Raw genomic sequence first — 19537 nt, 5'->3', positions numbered from 1 at the left:
ATTTTTTTCTGAAAAAATCTGAGAAACAACAAATTAAATTGGTGTGGCCTTAGCCCAATTTCTTCTGTTGGAAATTACAGTTTAAACTTGCTTCATGATGACTTCTACCAAGTTAACACTGATGAACTTTCAAGATGAGAACGGTTGTCTGGTTGTCTGTGATGTCACCAGCTGGTAATGTCGGCGTACTCTTTCAGCAGTCTCCCCGCGATGACCAGCCTCTGTACCTCGCTCGTTCCCTCGTAGATCTCCGTGATACGCGCGTCTCGATAGTACCGTTCCGCCGGCATGTCTGTCACGTAACCCATCCCTCCTAGTACCTGGATACACTACACACACAATGGCACAAGGTTAGTCTGGATACACTGAAACAAGATATGCTTTTTAAAACTAGAAAGGCTGACATTTGCTTACAAGCAAATACAACATATTTCAGTCCATCTTCTCCATATAAAAACAGACTGTTCCAAACTCCACCCTGTGCAGAAAAGAAGACTAATTTCCAACATAACTTCTGCCAAAAAGTGAACTACAGTTTTTTAAGCTATCCCTATCTGAATTAAGCTATCCCTTTCTGAAATGGAGCCTTCCCATAATTTGACACCAACTAAAAACACTGTTGCCACCCAACACAGCAAACCTATCTTGTTCAGAATGACCCTAGTCCAAAATGAAAATTTGATAAATGGAGAAGAAACATGAGGAAAAACAATATATTTCACACATACATAAGGTATGAAGTGAAATATAAAAAAGCAGTTGGGGGCCAAGATGGGAATAGCTGGTATTTAACATTGTGTATATCTTTTGTAATGTGTCGCTGGCAAAAAAGGTTGCACAACTTGAGTGCAGTGTCTTTGTCTTGTTAGTATATTGAATAAAAATTAGCACCCAACACCCAACAATGCAACAATGCTCAGCAAAAAAGGGCCTGCTTGACTTGCATTAAAACTAACACAAAGCTGACTTACCTGATGTGCACAGAATGTAGCAGCTTCAGATGCAGCAAGTTTGGCCATAGCAGCTTCCTACACAGTAAAGGGAAATGATATGGAATAAATAATTTAAGAATAAAGCACACCAGTACAGGGAGTCAAAGGCAAATTGCAAAACGAAGTTAAACATCTTCCAAAGCTACTTTTAACATACAGGTAGACAATTCACGTCTAAAAATTTCCTACATTTTAAAAAGCAAATCATGGGGTTCAGAATGGTTGCTGGTGGTCCTATGGGTGTTTTTGTATCTTTACCCAAGATTTTTGTCAATTTTGTGTATCAAGGTTGATGGATTGGCTTTAAAATGTTTTTGTCACATGCATGCCTCAAAGTTTGTGCAATTGATGGATAAAGGGGGCTGGCTATAGAGCCTTGACTTTGCATGTTTAATGGCTAAAACTACATGTACATGTACAGTGCCTTTAGTACGTATATACCTATGGAGCATTTCCTACATGTATATCAGTGAGGCAGGCAGTTGCTGGCTGCCATGCTGGTGTCCCAATTTACATTTCCCCTATGGCATGCAAAGCAATAACTAGGCCACCCAACCAACTAAATTTCCCAATACAAGTAACCTTCAAACATCTGACCTTGATATAGTTCTTGCCGGCGTCCTTGTACGCAGCAGCCTTCCATGTGAGCAGACGTGCACTCTCCACACTCATGTGCATGTCTGCCAGCTTGTTCTGTTTGTCAAAATTAAAACACATGTATAACAAGGAATTGGAGATTGCAGACTTCCACAAAGTTTTTCATGAAAGTATAGGAACTGTATTGCATAATCATGGGAAAGATTATAACGAGATTGAAATTAATCATAGTTGGATATCACATCATAAGGCCACACCAATTTAATTTCTTGGTTAACGGATTCGCCGCTTCCTTTTTTTCTGATTTGCAAATAAAAATAAAAATATAGAATCAACTGCAAAATGCTCATACTTTGCCCTGAACAGTTGAAAACAGACCTTTTCATCCTAGTTGTTACAGTTATTCCATCTTTCAATGCAATGGTATCATTAAAAGTTCTAAATTCATTGTTTAAATGTTGAACCAGCCTGGTGTGTTGACTTCATGGCTCCTATCGTACCATTTTGGGCCATAATAAGATGCCTAGGCCTGTTTTTATTTTATTTTTTTTTCACCCACCCGCTCCATTATTTTTCTAGAAAAATCCGTTAACCAAGAAATTAAATTGGTGTGGCCTAAGAATGTATGAGGTTCAGTGAAAGTTTAAACTGGTATAATGCCATGGTCTATGTTTCATACCATGATTTTACAATACACATTTCTTGTGACATCAAATCGCATTCTCCCTCCCACCAACATGTACATGTATTTGGTCACAACACTGTCAATCAAATGACGCCCAATCTCTGCCCACCCACTTCGAATTTCAATCCTTGTTTCTCAGGAATTAATACATACACAATCAGGTGCAAGCATGATTGCATTTTTAATGTTTGTGTAAAAAACTTATGAGTTAAATGTTTTTATCGATAGAACAGTTTACTGAATGTGATGACACATCCCCCCAACACAGTTGTAGCTTAGCAGGACAGCGTAGCGTACATTGTGTAAATGCATGACAATATTAATGTTATTAACTACATGTGAGAGAAATGTATTCTTCTTAAAGTGAAACTTACCTGGACTGTCTGTAGTTTGGCAATAGGAGACCCGAATGCCTCCCTCTTCATAGCATAGTCCACAGCCAGCTCTAGTGAGGCCTGGGCGATACCCAGACCCTGTGATGCAATACCAATCCTACCTGCATCTAGGGTTTGCTGTACAAAAACATGGGAGAAGGACACATGAAATTAATTTGTTGGCTATACAAGACAAGGCTCAAAATACTGAGTGCATGATAGTGCACCCAAATTTGGAGCTGTGCACTCACTTTTTCTCCGTGGGTGCACCAATACTAATGCACTCAAATACTTTCGTAGGTTTACGTAATACTATGTAAATATGTTAAATCAGATTCTATAGTAGTATACAGCATATTTGTAACATCTAAGTGTCAAATGATAAAATCATTGTTATATATTAATAGTACTTTTGTTCAGAAATGAAACATAATTAGTTTTTGCTGACATCATAGCTTACATAATGCACCCCCAAAAATTGTGCGGCCAATTTTTTATTGGTTGGGTGAACCAATGCACCTATTCCCAAAAATGAATTTTGCAAGTGAAATGCTAGATTGTAATACGTATTACTATACAGCATGTATGCATTAACATACAAACATACTCAGTCTGGTAGTTCTCGAACTTTGAGTTTGACCACTTGTTAAGCTTCTGGTAAGAATTTGGCCCAATAAATCACAAACAGCGAGAGATTTACAAAGACTAGGCCAACATTGGAAGCTAGAGGCTAATAAATTACTATATGTAAGGTAACATAAATCAGAGAAACTGAAAGATCACTCAAGGGTAGGGTGCTAGAACACTGTACCTTAACTACTTTGGAAGCTTCACAACCATACATACATATATTGCCTGGGCATTACGTCTCATTGCAAAGAGTAAGAATTTTTGACTTTTTTTGCACAAGGCCATCTACATCAACAAGACAGGGGGTGCCACAGACTTTCTGCTACAGTTACTGCTCATGTCATGCAATGAGTCACCTGTGTCATCTGCATAACGTGACGTAACAGAAGCGGCGAATTCCTCATTTCAATGACAAAGACTGGAGTTGTACAGCCGGAAAGACTGATTTCTTGAATTTGAATATCCAATTTATGGGATGTTAAGAGACACACCTCAAGCACGTTAAAGAACCCACGTGAGTGGAAGTGGAACAAACCATTATTATGGTCTAAAATGGGGTAGGGAATTTTCCCGACCAGCCTCGTAACCCCTGCTTCTCCTATGCCTATTGGGTCAGTTTGTCCTCACTACTTGTGAGAAATTGGGCTGGTCTCAATCATGATGTTTTTTAACTAAGGGAGAAGAGTTGCTGTTACAGTTCTATTCGGTAACCCGTAACCCAGGTGAGTGGTGATACCATTCAGGTGGTAATGCCATTCAGGTGATACCATTCAGGTGGTTAACCAACTTTGAAGTGGCCTAATGGCCGTGTTACGTGGCAACCACTAAGTAGAAAAAAAAATGTAAAAATATTATACATCAACGAAAATGGGGGAGGGGGGCACTATATAGACTTTCTGCAACCTATGCCCATTTCTTGACAAAGACAAAGTTTTTCAATCAAAAATTTTGTTAGAAATTAGTTTAAAGTTGTTTGATAATTACCATGGCGATTTTGAAGCCCATTCCTTCTTGTCCCAGCAGGTTTTCTCGAGGAATCTTACAGTCCTCGAAGATGAGGTACGCTGTGCTGGTGGCACGGATACCCAGTTTGTCCTCCTTCTTACCCAGAGTCAGTCCTTCTGTTGGCATGGGGACCAGGAACGCACTGATGCCCTACAGGGTACAGAAAGAGGTTATATCAAATACTGACAGGGTTCTGTACTAATATTTTTACCTAGGAGCAGCCAAAAATGTAATTTTGATTGATTTCCATAATTCCACCAGGTATATTCCACCACCACCACATTAACGGTGTCGAATGTAGCTTTAGGGATTTTTAGATCTATATTCACAGTAGGTTGTACAATTTTGATACCGTAGAATTCTTAAGCAGGTTGCGACACAGGGCTGAAAATACTGGGTGCATGTGCACCTTAGTGCACCCAAATTTGGAGCTGTGCACCCAATTTTTTGGCACACAAACATTTCTGTATGTTTACGTACATATGTAAAGATGTTAAATGTAGTCTACTAGTAATACCGCATATTGTTGACCTCTACATGTAATTGTCAGAAAAACAAGAAAATCATTGTTGTAGTACTAGTATTTTTCTTTATAAATGAAACATAATTAGTTTTTGCTAAAATTCTATATGGTGCACCTAAACAATTTTTGGTGCACCCAGTTTTTTAAGTTGGGTGCACCAGTGCACCTATTCCCAGAAATGAATTTTGAGCACTGTGACAGAACCAAAAACTGGGATCTAAGCCAGCCTTTTCTGTGACAAGACAGCTGACTTTTTTTAGCCTGGGTGCCATCCGATTTGTAACAGCATTTTTTTCGGGGTTGCCGTTACAAATCGGATGGCATCCAGGCTAGAATTTTGTAGGAAATACCCATAAGAATGCCCTCAGTATGCAATAATACAATGATCCTACTACATATATGTGACCGGGTCCTACCCTGTGTTTCAGCCCCTTGTCTGTTGTTGCAAACACAACTGTAGCCGATGCCTCGTAACTGTTGGTGATCCAGGCCTTGGTACCATTCAGGACCCAGTGGTCTCCCTCCAGTCTGGCTACTGTGGAGGCTGCACCTGCATCACTGCCGTTACCTAAAGGGTGAAACCATCAAATCACTTAACAGTTTTTAATCTACGTATTGTTATGATGTTTGTATGTTAATAATTGTAAAATGTCAATGCAATTCAGACGTGCCCGAAGCATTTCGGCACGTCTGCCATATTGATGTTTAATAAAGATTTGATTTGATTTGAAACATCACAACAAAATCTTTACAAAAACTTCACAATACTTTATAAATTCTGGGGATTAGTTATTTTGTAGAAAGTGATTTTGGAATAGCCCACTTTTGCACAGGAAGGGAGATGGAGTGACATATGCTGTATTTGCTCCTGAGCAAATTATGACCAGGCAGAGGTCTTTGAATGGTGGTCTAAATGAGCTACCAGGCTCACTCAGAGCAAAGCAGTATACAGAAAAGAGCCTGAATGATAGAACCAAATGATACACTGGGTTTACCCAGACGAAGTAAAGCAAGTACTACAGTAACTGTAACAGTATTACAGACACTTGTGAATAGAGCTGTGTGCCTAAACAAGTTTTAGCTACAGGTACAGGTACACGGGTTTAGCTACAGGTCCAGACCTGAACCTTTACCTGAACAATTCAACAAAATAACATGCTCTTCAGTCTGAACTCCTTCAATAACAAGAAAAACATTAATAGACTTGACAGTTGGGTTTAGTTTTTCTTTACGGAGAATGCTCAGACAAAATATGGGCAAAACTAAGATGTTTTTGTTTTCATGAACACACTGTCCTTACACTGAGACCTATGCATGGGGGACCAGCTATTTACACATTTTGAGGTCACAGATAGGCATAAAATTGGTGTGAAATTGTTAAGGTACAGTACCAGTACTGAGGGATTAGGTATTTTGGACCTGTACCTAATTTTTTCCGGTACAGTATCGGTACTGCATATCGGTACACAGCCCTACTGTCTTCAGTATTACAGACTGATCTTGAATGATTGAGCCAAATAAGTTACCAGGTTCACTCAGGGCAAAGCAGCCCACTTTGCTGCCGTCAAGGAAGTCTTTATGCATGAAGGTCTCCTGCTGCAGTTCTGTGGACCAGTTTTTCACAGGACCCAGGTAAAGGGACTGTGGAGAAACAGAATGAAACATTGGTGAGCAACTAATATCAATGCAACAGCCATAACTTAAAGGCATCCAATGCAATTCTAGGGTGGCAAAACAGAAAAATATTCTACATGTACATCGTAGATGAGGAAAGCGTCTCATAGTTTTGTGATCATTTCATACTTAAAACAAATAAATAAGCTATGTGAGGAGTCCTTTTATTTTATGGTACCACCAAAAAATAGCTACAACCAGCCTACAGTCAAACCCCAATAGCAGCTGACATAGTAGTAGTGAAATAAGGTCACACTGACTTAATAAAAAAAAAAAAGGTCATACTAGTACTATGAGGCTCTCTGGCCCTAGGCCTGGGTACTCCATGCTAGTTAGTGACAATACGGAGCCTGTGGTAACTATGGAGGACGGCACCCAGGCTACCGAAGCTCCACGACTCAAGAGCTCAGTACATACGTGCAGTGCCGATTCATAAATCCTGCAAAAAGCCGGCTTGCCGTATACGGCGCTACCCCGGTATATACTGCCACAAATTCACAATACAAGCTTTGCATTCCTATGGTTTAATAGCATTTTTTTTTGCCCGAATTTTTTTATTCGTCCACATGCACTAGTTTGGGGGTTTTCAGAGGATGTCATCCATAAAATTAAGTCAGTGTGGCCTAATATACAATAAATATACAATTATACAATGTATAAGTTGATCAGACAGTAGTTGTATATTCTTTCAGTCTGTATCAGTAGTGCTTCCATTTCTTAGCACATTTTCATCATCATTTCATAACTGAACTAGAGTTCCCCGATCTCATACCTTCGCCAAATGATGTTACTCTTTATGACTGACAAAGATGATTCCTCCTGATTATGCAAATAGGATCCTTTCTATCATTTCCTCATAAATTATGCAAATGAGGTCCTTATTTGAATAAGTTATGTTTAATGATGTTCACCTTCACTTAACTTTCAAATACCCCAATTCGCCAAGTATGAAATTCCAGGCAGTTAGCATTATGGAATTATAACATTTTCTCATTAATTATGCAAATTAGGTGTTAATTTACATAATCAATGTCTGCCTGTGTTTCTCTCGTTCTCAATTACATATGTCACAAGCTTGAATAGTCCTATAATGTAATGCAGCTGATTTATAGAATTTCACCATTAACTATGCAAATTAGATCCAGATTTGCATAATTGTCGCATATTTATGTCAAACGTCACTTGAGCTTACTACATACCAAAAATCACGACGATCCGTCCACCGGTTCTTGAGTTATCCTCTTTTGAATATTTTCAAACAGATAGCCCTGCAGTTCCTGAGCACTTTCAAACAGCCTAGAAATAAGCTACATGTATGTGAGGAGTCCATGTATTACATAGTACCACCAAAAAATATCTGCAACTGTTTTCTGTATTTTGACTTCTTTGACCCAGTACATGCAAGTAGCCTTAGGCAATGATTTTGCAGATAAAGAATTATCTCCTAATACTTACATTGTTAACACTCATGATACAGCCTGTAGAGGCACACCCCCTACTGATTTCCTCCAGCGCTACAGCGTAGGCCAGGTAGTCCAGACCTGTACCTCCCTTAGTCTCTGACACGTCAATCGCCATCAGTCCTAACTCTCCCATCATCTTTATCTGTGGAGAAAATATGTGTCAATCTCCAGGTTGATGCAAGGCTCAAAATACTATGGGTGCATGTAACACGTCGGCAGAACGTACTGCACCTGCGCGAAACCCGTAATGTTTTGTGCATAGCACTTTTGCAGAATGTCTCATATAAGGTTGTATTCGCTCATATAAGGTTACCATTTCGACAGTAGTTTTCATATGTTGTGTCAGAAAGACTATCCTCTGCAACAGGCAAAATTCTGATGCAACGTTGACCAAAAACCCAACTAAAAACACAAAAATACGGGGTTCTGCGCAGGCGCAGTACGTTCTGCCGACGTGCTGGTGCATGTGCACCTTAGTGCACCCAAATTTGGAACTGTGCACCCAATTTTTCTCTGTGGACCAGTGCACCCAAATATTTTTGTAGGTATTTTTGTACATATCATTATGTATGATAGTATACAGGACATTCTTGGCATCTATGTGTCACAAATGTCATAAAACCTAAGTTTGTTGTTATGTAGCTCCCATTTTAGATTCAAGCTCAGAAGAGGAGCAGTAAGATCTGTAATTAAGTTTTGTTTTATAATATGGTGCACCCCAAAATTTTTCTGTGCACCTAATTTTTTTGTTGGGTGCAACAGTGCACCTGTTCCCAAAAATTAACATATAATTAGTGTGAAATTAATTAGGTACAGTACCAGTACTAAGGGATTAGGTATTTTGGACCTATTCACCAATTTCACACTTCCCATAATGCATAGTAAAAGTCACGGATATGACGTAAGACCATCCCCCTCCCCCTTCCTCGATGTAATATTTCCAACAAATTCTATCGACAAACTGGTCAACTATTGTTTTGAATTATTTATCTAGTATAAAGCACATGCCATAATTGCATTTTTGTTGGAATTACAGAAAATGATGTACCTTCTATCGTTCCACCTTCTACCAAAGACTGACTCCTACTCGCACGGTCGCATTACCGAGTAGGAGAGTCTTCGGTAGAAGGTACGTCATGATCATTTTCTCTAATTCCAACAAAAACGCAATTATGGCATGTGCTTTATACTAGATAGATAATTCAAAACAATAGTTGACCAGTTTGTCGATAGAATTTGTTGGAAATATTACATTGAGGAAGGGGGAGGGGGGATGGTCTTACGTCATATCCGTGATCTTTACTAGGCATTATGGGAAGTGTGAAATTGGTGAATTATAGTACATGTAAGTGTGATTGTTGACCTGTTCTGTAGGGAATCTGTGCTCCCTGTCCAGGTCTCCTGCGATCGGCTTCAGCTCGTTGTCAGCGAAGTCCCGACATGTTTTCCTCAGCATGTCATGTGTCTCTGGCAGGTCGGCAAGACTGGCTACTCCACGGCTCCATCCTGGATACAATGTTAACATTATAACAATGTTGAAATACTTCTGCACAGACTTCTACGGTCTGCAAGCCCTTTTCCGTAGAGCGTAATCGGCCGTTATACTTCTACGTAGAGCGTAGACGGACCGCTCTATAATATTTTTGCGTAGAGCGTATTCGGCTTTTTAATTCTACGTAATGCGCTGTAGCCACTTGGAATTTATCGTAAAGCGTAATCGAGAGGTTTCCGAGTTTAGCGTAGAGCGTTGTCGGCAGGCTTTTAGCTACGATTTTTTAATTGTGTGCTATGCACACTCCAGTCCCGTGGTGAGCGGCACAATTACAAGCTTTTTAGGGGGCCTTTTGAAATTCGTAATGCTCTCAAACACTACTTCTTGCATTTTGAGGTGCACATTTTGAGGAATACAGACTGCAGCCAAGTTTTTCCTTTGTTACAACATCAGTTTTGTATATATAGTAAGGCTGAAGGGAGGCATGTGTGCATGGCAGGGGTCGGGAGTGGAAAAAATAGGGTGTCTTAAGGGTGTCCTACCAAAAAAGTAGGGTGTCCAAATTCTTGTTATTTTCAGTACAGGGCGTCCAAAAGACACCCAAGACACCCCCTAGCTAAAAGCCTGGTTGTCGGGACCCCCCCCCCTTGCAGGCCCCCTTCTTCTTGTTGCTATGACTCACTACGAGTAGCTAGAGTGGCGGTTTCTTTGTATCCATGGAGAGAGCCAGTGTTCTCGCCAGGCCTTTTTAGCATAGGGGCCTCTATGCTGTGATTGGGCCCCCTTTCCTGTTCTCTGGACCCCTATGCTGTCTTTCAACTGGTATATAGGGGTATTTTTGGAGGAGAACCTTCATAAATCTTGCAAAAAAAAAACTTTAGAATTAAGCTATAGCAAAGGGTAAGCCTTAACTTCACAAAATCTGTCCCTCAATAGAAATAGTGTCTCAGGGGGTTATATGTTTCCAATTCGGCTCAATGCTGTGATTTCTTATCTTAAAAAATTAACAGTGCAAGCTAATGCATGGATAAGGCCGCTCGACAAATGTTTCTATATATAAGAGACTCGACAAATGTTTCTATACATAAGACTTCACTCCGATTTCTAAAAAAAATATCAGAACTTTGTCAACTTTGTACCCTCAACTTCAGAGGGGGAGGGGGGCGCACAGTTAGACGTTACATAATATCGACCTTTGCGATCAGTATGACTGGAGAAATGTCCCCTATACTGGATTAAAGCCTCCCTGCTGTCATGAGGTCCCAGAAAATTCTATTCTGCCCACTAAAACTGTCCAGAGTAAAGCACGGTACCTCTGTTTGTCCTGGCAAGCCGGCTGACAACCCGTATTAGCGCCGCCATCTTGGAGCTAACCTTACGAAAGGGCACAACCTTTGAACTGTTTGCAGTTCACGAATTTTCCACTAGAGGCGCTCGTACGTTGTGAATGGGTGACAACATGCAACACCGATCTTTTCACTGAGGCATATTTTAAACTACACAGATATTAGATCATATTACGATTTCAGGGATATCGCGGCCAAAACATACCATATACAAAGTCACGTTTCCGACGATTTACTGCGCACTTACAGATTTAAACTCCGACCCGGAACCTTTAGTTGAAAACGGACACTGAAACCAGAACTTCCATGTTTCGTTTCCGTCACTCTTCCATCCTTTTAGTCTTTCTTTTGCTAGATTTCCCTTATTCAGAGACACTATGAGGAAGTACCTACTGCCTTCGGCTGTGTTTTTCGTTGCTGTGCTTGTGTATGCTGAACAAAAACAAGGCACAAACGTCGCTGGGTCAAAAGTTAAAGATGACCACTTCGATTTTATGGTGTTCACCCAACAGTGGCCGGAGACTTTCCGACTGCAGACTGGACCAGAGGTTCAGATCCCCGAGAATGTCACAGGATGGACAATCCACGGTATCTGGCCTCAACAGGTGGGGGTGACAGAGAGAATGAAACTACGTGTAACATTATGAATAGAAATATAACTAGACTAGAGAGGCCGACATTTGCTTGAGAGCAAATACAGCATATTTCAGTCCATCTCCCTCCCACGCAAAAGTGGACTATTCCAAACTTACGCCAGTGTAAAACTGGCAAAGATTCTCAAATAAATGAATTATATAGTAGCTATATGTAATTGAGAACAAAGATGCAAGAACAAGCACATTGAATCTCGAAAGCTTTACTAGTCTTATTACAGGTATGCAAATACTAACAATGATTAGATTTGATACATTTTGAAGGTCATAGGCACATAAAATTGAATGTGTGGGTCATTCCGCACGACTTACGTGCAACGTGACCTCAGGTAACCCGCAATGGAACACGTGTTCCATGGCCAACGGCAGATGGAACAGGTCATTCTTAAGATAGAACATGGAACGGGTATAGCACTTTTGGCCCTTTTTTGCTGAAAATAGCCATTAAAGTCCCCCAAATTAGTCATTTGGAAGTGCTGTATGCCAAATATATGACTGCTATTCTGTAGACACATGTTCAAGGTACCCTTATACCGAATTTCAGATCATTTGGTTGTAAAACCAGGGCTCAGGATCCAAAAATCCATTTTTTTTGGCGAAAAATGCCCCAAAAAACCTTCATAAAAATTTTTCAAAGGCATATATCAAAAAAATGAAAAAACGCCTGGGGGTATTGGCTCATAGCCTGGGTACCATCCTACTTGTATGCCGGGGCTCCCACACTCGCTTCCCTAAGAAGTACTTCTCAGGGAAGCGAGTGTGGGAGCCCCGGCATACAAGTAGGATGGTACCCAGGCTAATTGGCTCACTCTACCTCCATGCCAAATTTCAAGTCATTTGGCTGAATGATGGCGGAGTTGAATCACTTTGACTGTGTGGCAGGAGGAGAAGGAGGAGAAGGAGAAGAAACATGAGAGAACACAATATATTTCATCCATACCATGGTATGGACTGAAATATAAAAAGTAACATTTGCAAAGCAAAGGCATAATGTTTACCTTCGGATATGGTTTGCTCTGTTAATTCTTACTCAAACACATTCACATACATGTACTGTTATATGGTGACAGGAGTATAAATGCCTACTATGAAATTGCAACATTATGTAACTCAACACCAGTCACTATGGAGACAGACGTCAACAAAAGAGGCCATTTGGCCAGGTCAGAGGTTAGTGTTTGGAACAGAAGAAGAAGAAATGGAGTAAAAACAACATGTTTTCCTTTGGTAAACATAATTTACATGTTGCTAACGTTACTTTTTGGATTGAATTTGGATTTTAAGGAAGTGGTTTATCACGGACATTAAGGTTTATCAAAGACAAATCATTGGGTGGAAAATATGATCAACTCATAATTTATACTTCCTGCAAATGACAGTGTTAGAAATACAACTGCAACTGCGTTTTGCAGTCTGAGACATTTTCAATATTGCAGAAGAAAAATTAAGCAACCTGCAATTTTGTAGACTAAAAAAAACTACATGCTAGTGGTTCAATGGTGTTTAAGAGCTTTTGTGTTTACTACTGACTCTATAATATACAAGCGATTTTCATTAATTTAAAAGTTTTCAAATTGCGCGTAAAATGTTTGCCAACATGCAATTTTCTATATGCCAGATCTGGACTTTTAATTGTGTATTTGCAGAAAATATTTCCAAATTGCAGAACAAAAGTTTGACATTCTGCAGTATTGCAGAACACTGAAAAAAACGTTACTGTTCCCCTGCAAATGCTAATGGCAAATGAGGATCTTATTTATGTTATTAATGTGAAACATTTATAATTCATCAGTCGTAAAGGAGTATTTAATCATTTGTAGTATTTTATCATATATCATAGTTACAACAATTTCTCCATCCTTTCGTCATTTAGAAGATCACCAAAAAACTGCAGTTCTACTAAGATCACAAAACCCACTAATTATGAAGAATGTGGGACTATTCATTATCCACTGCCTTCAAAGAAGAAGTCGAACCCCATAATAGCTAGCGTAGTAGAAGTAGAGGTTTCCCAGACAGTTGTTACCTGTCTCCTGTTGATACTTGATTGTAAAAGCAATTAGCCTTCGGGCATGATTTTGCGAATAAAGTTATTTTTTTATATCAACCAGAAATCTACGTTGTCTGGTTTACAGATGAAAAAAGACGCACCCAACTTCTGTAACAGCTCGTGGCACTTCAACCAAAGCCTGATCGAAGACCTGAGGCCACAGATGAGCCTCTACTGGCCCAACTTGATAAAGACTAACAACCTGTGGGACCACGAGTGGACCAAACACGGCACATGTGGAGCCTCGCTGCCTGCAATACACGGGGAACACAACTACTTTGCTGAGGGACTCAGGCTCAATGCAAAGTACAACATCACAGAGATGCTAGCCAGCAATCACATTGTGCCAGATGCCGAAAAGGCGTATTCCTACAAGTAGGTCTTTAGGTTTTTATAATCTATTGGAGAGAGAGAAAGATACCAGTTAATGATAAAAAGGTGGGGTCGTGTGGTATAATGGCAGAGCGTTCGACTCAGAACCAAGAGGTCCCGGGTTCAATCCCTGCCATGTCACCGATCTTGTGCCCTTGGGAAAGGCAATTTACACGACTTTCCTGGATGGAGGCCTGGCGAACCCTACCTCGTAGTAGCCACAAAAAAGGCAGCAGAATCTTCCGCTAGTTCAAGGCAGCAGCCTCAAAATGAAAGAGGGAAGAAGAAAACCATGGGTTCAGTTTCTATTGGAGTATTGGGTTGGTGAAATATTCTCTCATAGATGATTCAAACACTAAATTTTCTGAAACCCTAAGAAATATCTTTTTGGTTATACTAGTATGTATATTTGAAACTGTGAATTTTCAAATACACTGTCACATGTTTCCATGATGGTTTGATATGTCAGTGAATGATAAAAAAGACACTGGCTGCAAAACAAGACAAGCTCCCCTCACCTAATGTTGAATCAAGGAGGGTGGTTGACTATGGCTTACACTAAAACGTTCCTAATTCACAATTATTCCTCAGCGATGTCGAGGGAGCCATCAGGAAGAATGTGAACAACATGTCGTTCGTTATGCAGTGTTACTGGGACAAAGAGGCACACAAACAATACATCTTTCAGGTAATGATTCATTTATATCCTCCTGTGTGTTAAACAGATGGGTCTGCAAACAGGTTCATCAGGTTTGGGGGGAATCATTTGACTTCTCATCATAGAACTACAAAAATTTGTTGCGGGGTCGTGTGGCGCAGTCGGTAGCGCGTTCGGCTCACACCCCAGAGGTCGGGAGTTCGAACCCAACCTTGTCGCCGATCTTGTGCCCTTGGGAAAGGCACTTTACACGACTTTCCTCACTTCACTCAGGTGTAAATGAGTACCTAGCTTCGGTTAGGGACGTCCCTAGGATAGGACGTAAACTGGAGGTCCCGTGTTTGGGGAGAGCCACACCTCGAGCACGTTAAAGATCCCACCACACCTTTCGAAAAAGAGTAGGGGCATGCCTACGATGGTGCGATGGTACAAACACTACTGTATGGAGTTGGTGATTCACTTCAAATCACCCGGATGGAGGCCTGGCGACCTCCGTCTTGTATAAGCCACATGGTGATTTACATCATTCACCCGGACGGAGGCCTGGCGAACCCCGTCTGTACCAGCCAAAATCTTGGAGAGGAGATAGGCGCCGCCAAGATTATAAGCCTACTGAAACATCATGGCGCAAGTCCAGACATGCTGCTGGCTGCCATAATGCCCCTACGACCGCTCACGGTTATGGGACTTACATACATACATAGAACTTCTATTTGGGCTGTGAGTGTGAATCTACAAAGATGCATGTTCAGGCACTACGAATTTAAGTACAGCCATTAAGGCCTTAACACATACAAAGTGTTCTCACAATGTTCCAGCAAACTGTCAGCCATTCATGTACATGTACATCATTACCCTGATGTAGGCAGCTGACGTTTTGTCAAAAACATTGACAGCCGGGAAAAATTTGTTTGCATGGAAAAAACATCATGATATATACCTCGAGATCCTTACAGATCATCCCAGATACAAAAAGATGCCCCTTTTGAAAAATTCACTTGAGTTGAAGTCTGTCATTATACAATTATATGTATAACAAATGCACACAATGCCAAGGAGGTTTCAACCAAATTGATAACAGAAATATCTCTCTTTGTCCCAGGTGATGCTGTGCTTGGATAAACAGTTTGGCCTGCTCGAGTGTGACAAGTATTTTTTGAGTGAGGGTGACCTGTGTTGGACTACTAAGACTATCCAGTACCCACCCTTCCAATATGCCTTCAACTAAAGCTGCACAATCTTCATTTTATGATTGGCATGTTCAGGAAACTGCTAGCATCAGTTAGTTTGAAATTTTGAAAGTAATTTGGCCCTGAAACCACGCAAAATCATTGACAATCAATATACTGATCCCAAAGCTATGCCCACCTGTTAAAATGTACAAATGCAAATATTTGACAGACTCACACACAAAAAAACATATTGTAACTTACACTACAACGACTACAACGCAAACCTGTCTATATTAGCAACCGCTAATACTACTATCTAGTTGTTTTGCCTTTTACTTTGATGCAGTGATGTATTTCATTCCTTTTATATCGATGTTCCCACTGAATCAAAACCATTTGTACAATGATTGAAAACTTCAGTATTTTTCAGTGAGAAATGGAGGTTGTAATAGTTGGCGGTAAACTTAACACAAGATTATATAGGTATCATTTCTTGTTTGACAAGGTTTATGATCATCAAATTATGAAAGTGTATGAATCTTGTTTTTTCGCCAGCCTTTTATCCCTTTTGGTTGGTTGGGAGGCACGGATTGCGACGGAAATATACTTAGTCTAGCATTATAATGTACATTAACTCAATTTAGAATCAGCACATGCCCGTAGTCGAGGGGGGGGGGGGGTCGGGGGCTCAAAGGTCCACTTTTTGGTCCACTTTTTATGTAAAGAACCACTTTTTGGTCCACTTTTTATGTAAAGGTCCAAGATTTTTCTAGAAAAGATGGACTGGAATCGTAGAATTAAAACTGCTCCCTTGGCATTGAATAAAAAGTTATCACTGATTTTTTTCTTCGAAATCCTCTCAAAAATGCGCGAAAAGCCATTTTAGAAGGTTCATTTTTCAAAAATTCCCATTACCAAAATAGGTAGATATTACAATGTAGCCCCTGACCAAATATTTGCCCATTTTGTCCAAAGCATATTGAAGATAAAGTTCACTTTGTTATGGAATGCACTAGATATGATGTTATACTTGATAAGCTATTTACATTCTCGAATTAAGTACAATAGATTTCAAGAGTCTCGATGCTAGAGACAGATTTGAATATATCTTTATATGCAATGATTCTCACAATGCAAAATAAAATAGGTAAACATATAATTATAACGACTGCTTTGTTATTATAAAAAAAAAACGAAACTCGTGATTACCCCACTCGATTGTAACACTCTATCAAAGACTTGTGCTAGCCCTTATTGTTGGAGTGATTAGGATACATTAGATTTTCTTGTTACCTCCGGGGAAGGAGACATCCTTCCGCGGAAGGGTTTTGTAGGAGATTTAGATTTTCATGTTCGCAGCTGTTTCTCGCGTTTGGGTGGACGGATTCTTTTGGTACTCGGCATATGTTTTGCTATTGGGCTGTAGATGATGCACGTTCTTTTGTTTTTATTGTATATATGTTTTCGGGCGTGAAATGGTGCCTTTTGGTGGCCCCAGAACACCCCTTTGAGTGTGAAAATGGTCGCGACCGTTGACCTTTGGCGTGTATTAGGTATTTACGGTCTGGTCCATGAAGCTAACCCCTCGCACAGAGGGGTGTCTGGTCTTGATAAATTCTTTGTCAACATAACAAACAACATAAAATATACAATAAAAAGCCCGGAGGTATAAAATCTCAGATTTCACGGCGGTCGGTTGCTAGGCTAAAAGTCGCATTACTAGGGAGGTATCGGGTTACAGAACGTGTTCGAACGTGGCCGCGCGGGAGTCCCGGGCCGGCCCGGGGGTAACGGGTAAAATTTGAAAATAAACAAAAGTAATTGGAGAGTAAATACTCGTCAAAATAAAATGTAATAAGTGATTTTGTTTACCTCAAATGTTATTCTTGCACTGGCTTTGCTCCACTTTGTGTACATTTGCTTCCAAATGAGATTAATTGCGGATTTCAAAAAGGGTTCACGAGAACCAAACAACTGATTTTAAGAGGCCCCGAAAATTAAAAATAAGGTTAGATTTTTGGATTTTTAGAAATATTACAGTAAATTTAAACTTTCTGTCTTAGGATTTTTTTATTTTTGAACTAAAACTCGACTTACAGTCAAAAGAAGAGCTAAAAACGCAGTGTTTTAACTTTAAATACCGATAATTCATAATCGCGGCCATATTTAAAAAATCCCTAAGACAGAAATCTGCGGAAATCGTTCCTCTTCCAAACAAGCCCTCAATGAGGTAATTTGAGCGATTTTTGGGAATGGTTAAAATACCATGTTTGCACGCATGCTATGACACGTGGATATGGGGACCTGGATTTTATAACAGCGTCAACAAGAATTCTGACCTTCAAGGTCACCCAGGATGACGGCAGTAGCTTCGTTACATGTTACATATCCACAATAAAATCACGGCATAGATGTAATATTTTGAAAACGGTTCATATTTGTGGAAAGGTGGATTTTTCCTGTTCCGTGGTTCCCAAGTAAAAAAGGGCTTGAAGTAGCCGGTTGTAGCGGCTTTACTGTAAATGACCGCGGGTAACCCCGGATCGAACGCCCGCTCTATTCGAATGACGTCATATCGAACAAGATTCGCGGGTTCGGTGGATTCGATCTCCATAGTAGCGGAGTGGGACTTTTGGGCCCAAATCTGACCATCGTGTTTTCTTGTATTAGGTCTTATTCGATACATTTTTTTGTACTTTGCGATTTAATTAGCTAGCATTATATAAGGGGCATTACTCTAATCTGCAGCAACTGACGTAAGCGGGCGCCCCCTTGCAGGTGAAACGGGAACTTCAGCCAATGATGATACCTGGCGAAGAACCATCTGTACGAAATTTGAAAAAAAAAGTTTCCTTATCGGGCACATATTCACATATCTGTTTAAGAGAAACTTTTTGGGGGAGAAAGTTTCACTGGGTTTAAATTTGTAGTACTAGTGTGGCTGACCTTGAGCGTAACCAAGTCATGATCCGGCAGCTCGCTGCAAGCATCCCAACCGGAACCAGCACGTCTCCCTCGATGTGGATCCGCTGGGGAAGACGGATGCCCAAAGTGTGTGGGTCTCAGATTCGCAACCTGTTATCCACCTTAAACAAATCCACGCGAAGGCCGCCGTGTCGACTGTAACCCTCACTCAGGTGTAGGGACTGACACGGTCATCCTACTCGGAAAAATCTGTATCTGTATATCTGTACATGAATCTGTATCTGTGCATGAATATGTACCTGTACATGTATCTGATTGCAAATAAAGATATCGAGTGATTGCCATAGAACTAGTGTGGCTATTTTGCCTCCCTGCAATTATTGGACGCCTTCAAGGTGGCTCGTATTAGCTCGTATTAGCATCTTTCATTACCTCCATGAAATGTCATGGAGGTTACATTTACCTCCATGAAAAATGGAGGTATTGTTTTTGGCGCGTCTGTGTGTCTGTGTGTTTGTGTTTCCGCACATTTGTAGTCAGCATAACTTCAGAACGCCTTCATGGATTGTAATAATATTTTGTATACTTGTAGGTCTTACGAAGCCGAAGGTCAAGGTCAAATATGGGCCTCCTGGTGGCTGACCTGGTACTGCAGCAGAACGTTTGTATTTTGAGGGAAAACAGATGTGCCGGTTAAAGAGAAGGGGCTGCACGAGCAACCTCCATGGAGGAGCTCTGCAGAGCTCCTCCATGGAGGTTGCTCGTTCAGCCCTCAGCTCTGCAGAGCTCCTCCATGGAGGTTGCTCGTACAGCCCTTCGCGATACCCCCGCAGAGCTCCGCGACAAAACAGCTCAATTCGCTGGTTGTCGTCACGGTTGAGTTTTGCTTTAAAATCTTTGACCTCTGCGTTCAAAACAAGTCAATT

The 19537-nt window shown here is 40.5% G+C and overlaps 2 protein-coding genes across 3 annotated transcripts; one reads left to right on the top strand and one right to left on the bottom strand.

The window, feature by feature from the left end:
- Positions 1 to 51: 51 nt before the first annotated feature.
- LOC109481233 (short-chain specific acyl-CoA dehydrogenase, mitochondrial-like) lies at positions 52 to 10826 on the bottom strand. The gene is made up of 10 exons (XM_019783805.1): positions 10749 to 10826; positions 9307 to 9449; positions 7936 to 8085; positions 6333 to 6447; positions 5223 to 5374; positions 4263 to 4433; positions 2649 to 2786; positions 1590 to 1685; positions 972 to 1028; positions 52 to 329 (listed from the first exon to the last, which is right to left on the bottom strand). Exons 1-10 carry the CDS (start codon positions 10795 to 10797, stop codon positions 165 to 167), a joined length of 1236 nt encoding a protein of 411 aa, XP_019639364.1. The 5' UTR covers positions 10798 to 10826; the 3' UTR covers positions 52 to 164.
- Positions 10827 to 11062: 236 nt separating this feature from the next.
- On the top strand, positions 11063 to 15967 carry LOC109483576 (ribonuclease Oy-like). 2 transcript variants are annotated; one of them, XM_019786715.1, is made up of 4 exons: positions 11063 to 11386; positions 13570 to 13859; positions 14448 to 14544; positions 15617 to 15967. In XM_019786715.1, the coding sequence occupies exons 1-4, from the start codon at positions 11159 to 11161 to the stop codon at positions 15740 to 15742; spliced, it is 741 nt and encodes a 246-aa protein (XP_019642274.1). In that variant the 5' UTR covers positions 11063 to 11158; the 3' UTR covers positions 15743 to 15967. The 2 variants fall into 2 exon arrangements, with proteins under 2 accessions (XP_019642274.1, XP_019642205.1); XM_019786646.1 differs by having other exon boundaries at positions 11069 to 11386; positions 13546 to 13859.
- Positions 15968 to 19537: the final 3570 nt, after the last annotated feature.

Source organism: Branchiostoma belcheri, unplaced genomic scaffold (assembly GCF_001625305.1).
Source record: "Branchiostoma belcheri isolate BF01 breed outbred unplaced genomic scaffold, Haploidv18h27 scaffold1, whole genome shotgun sequence".
NCBI classification, from domain to species: domain Eukaryota; kingdom Metazoa; phylum Chordata; class Leptocardii; order Amphioxiformes; family Branchiostomatidae; genus Branchiostoma; species Branchiostoma belcheri.
This window is presented reverse-complemented; position numbering and strand designations above follow the sequence as displayed.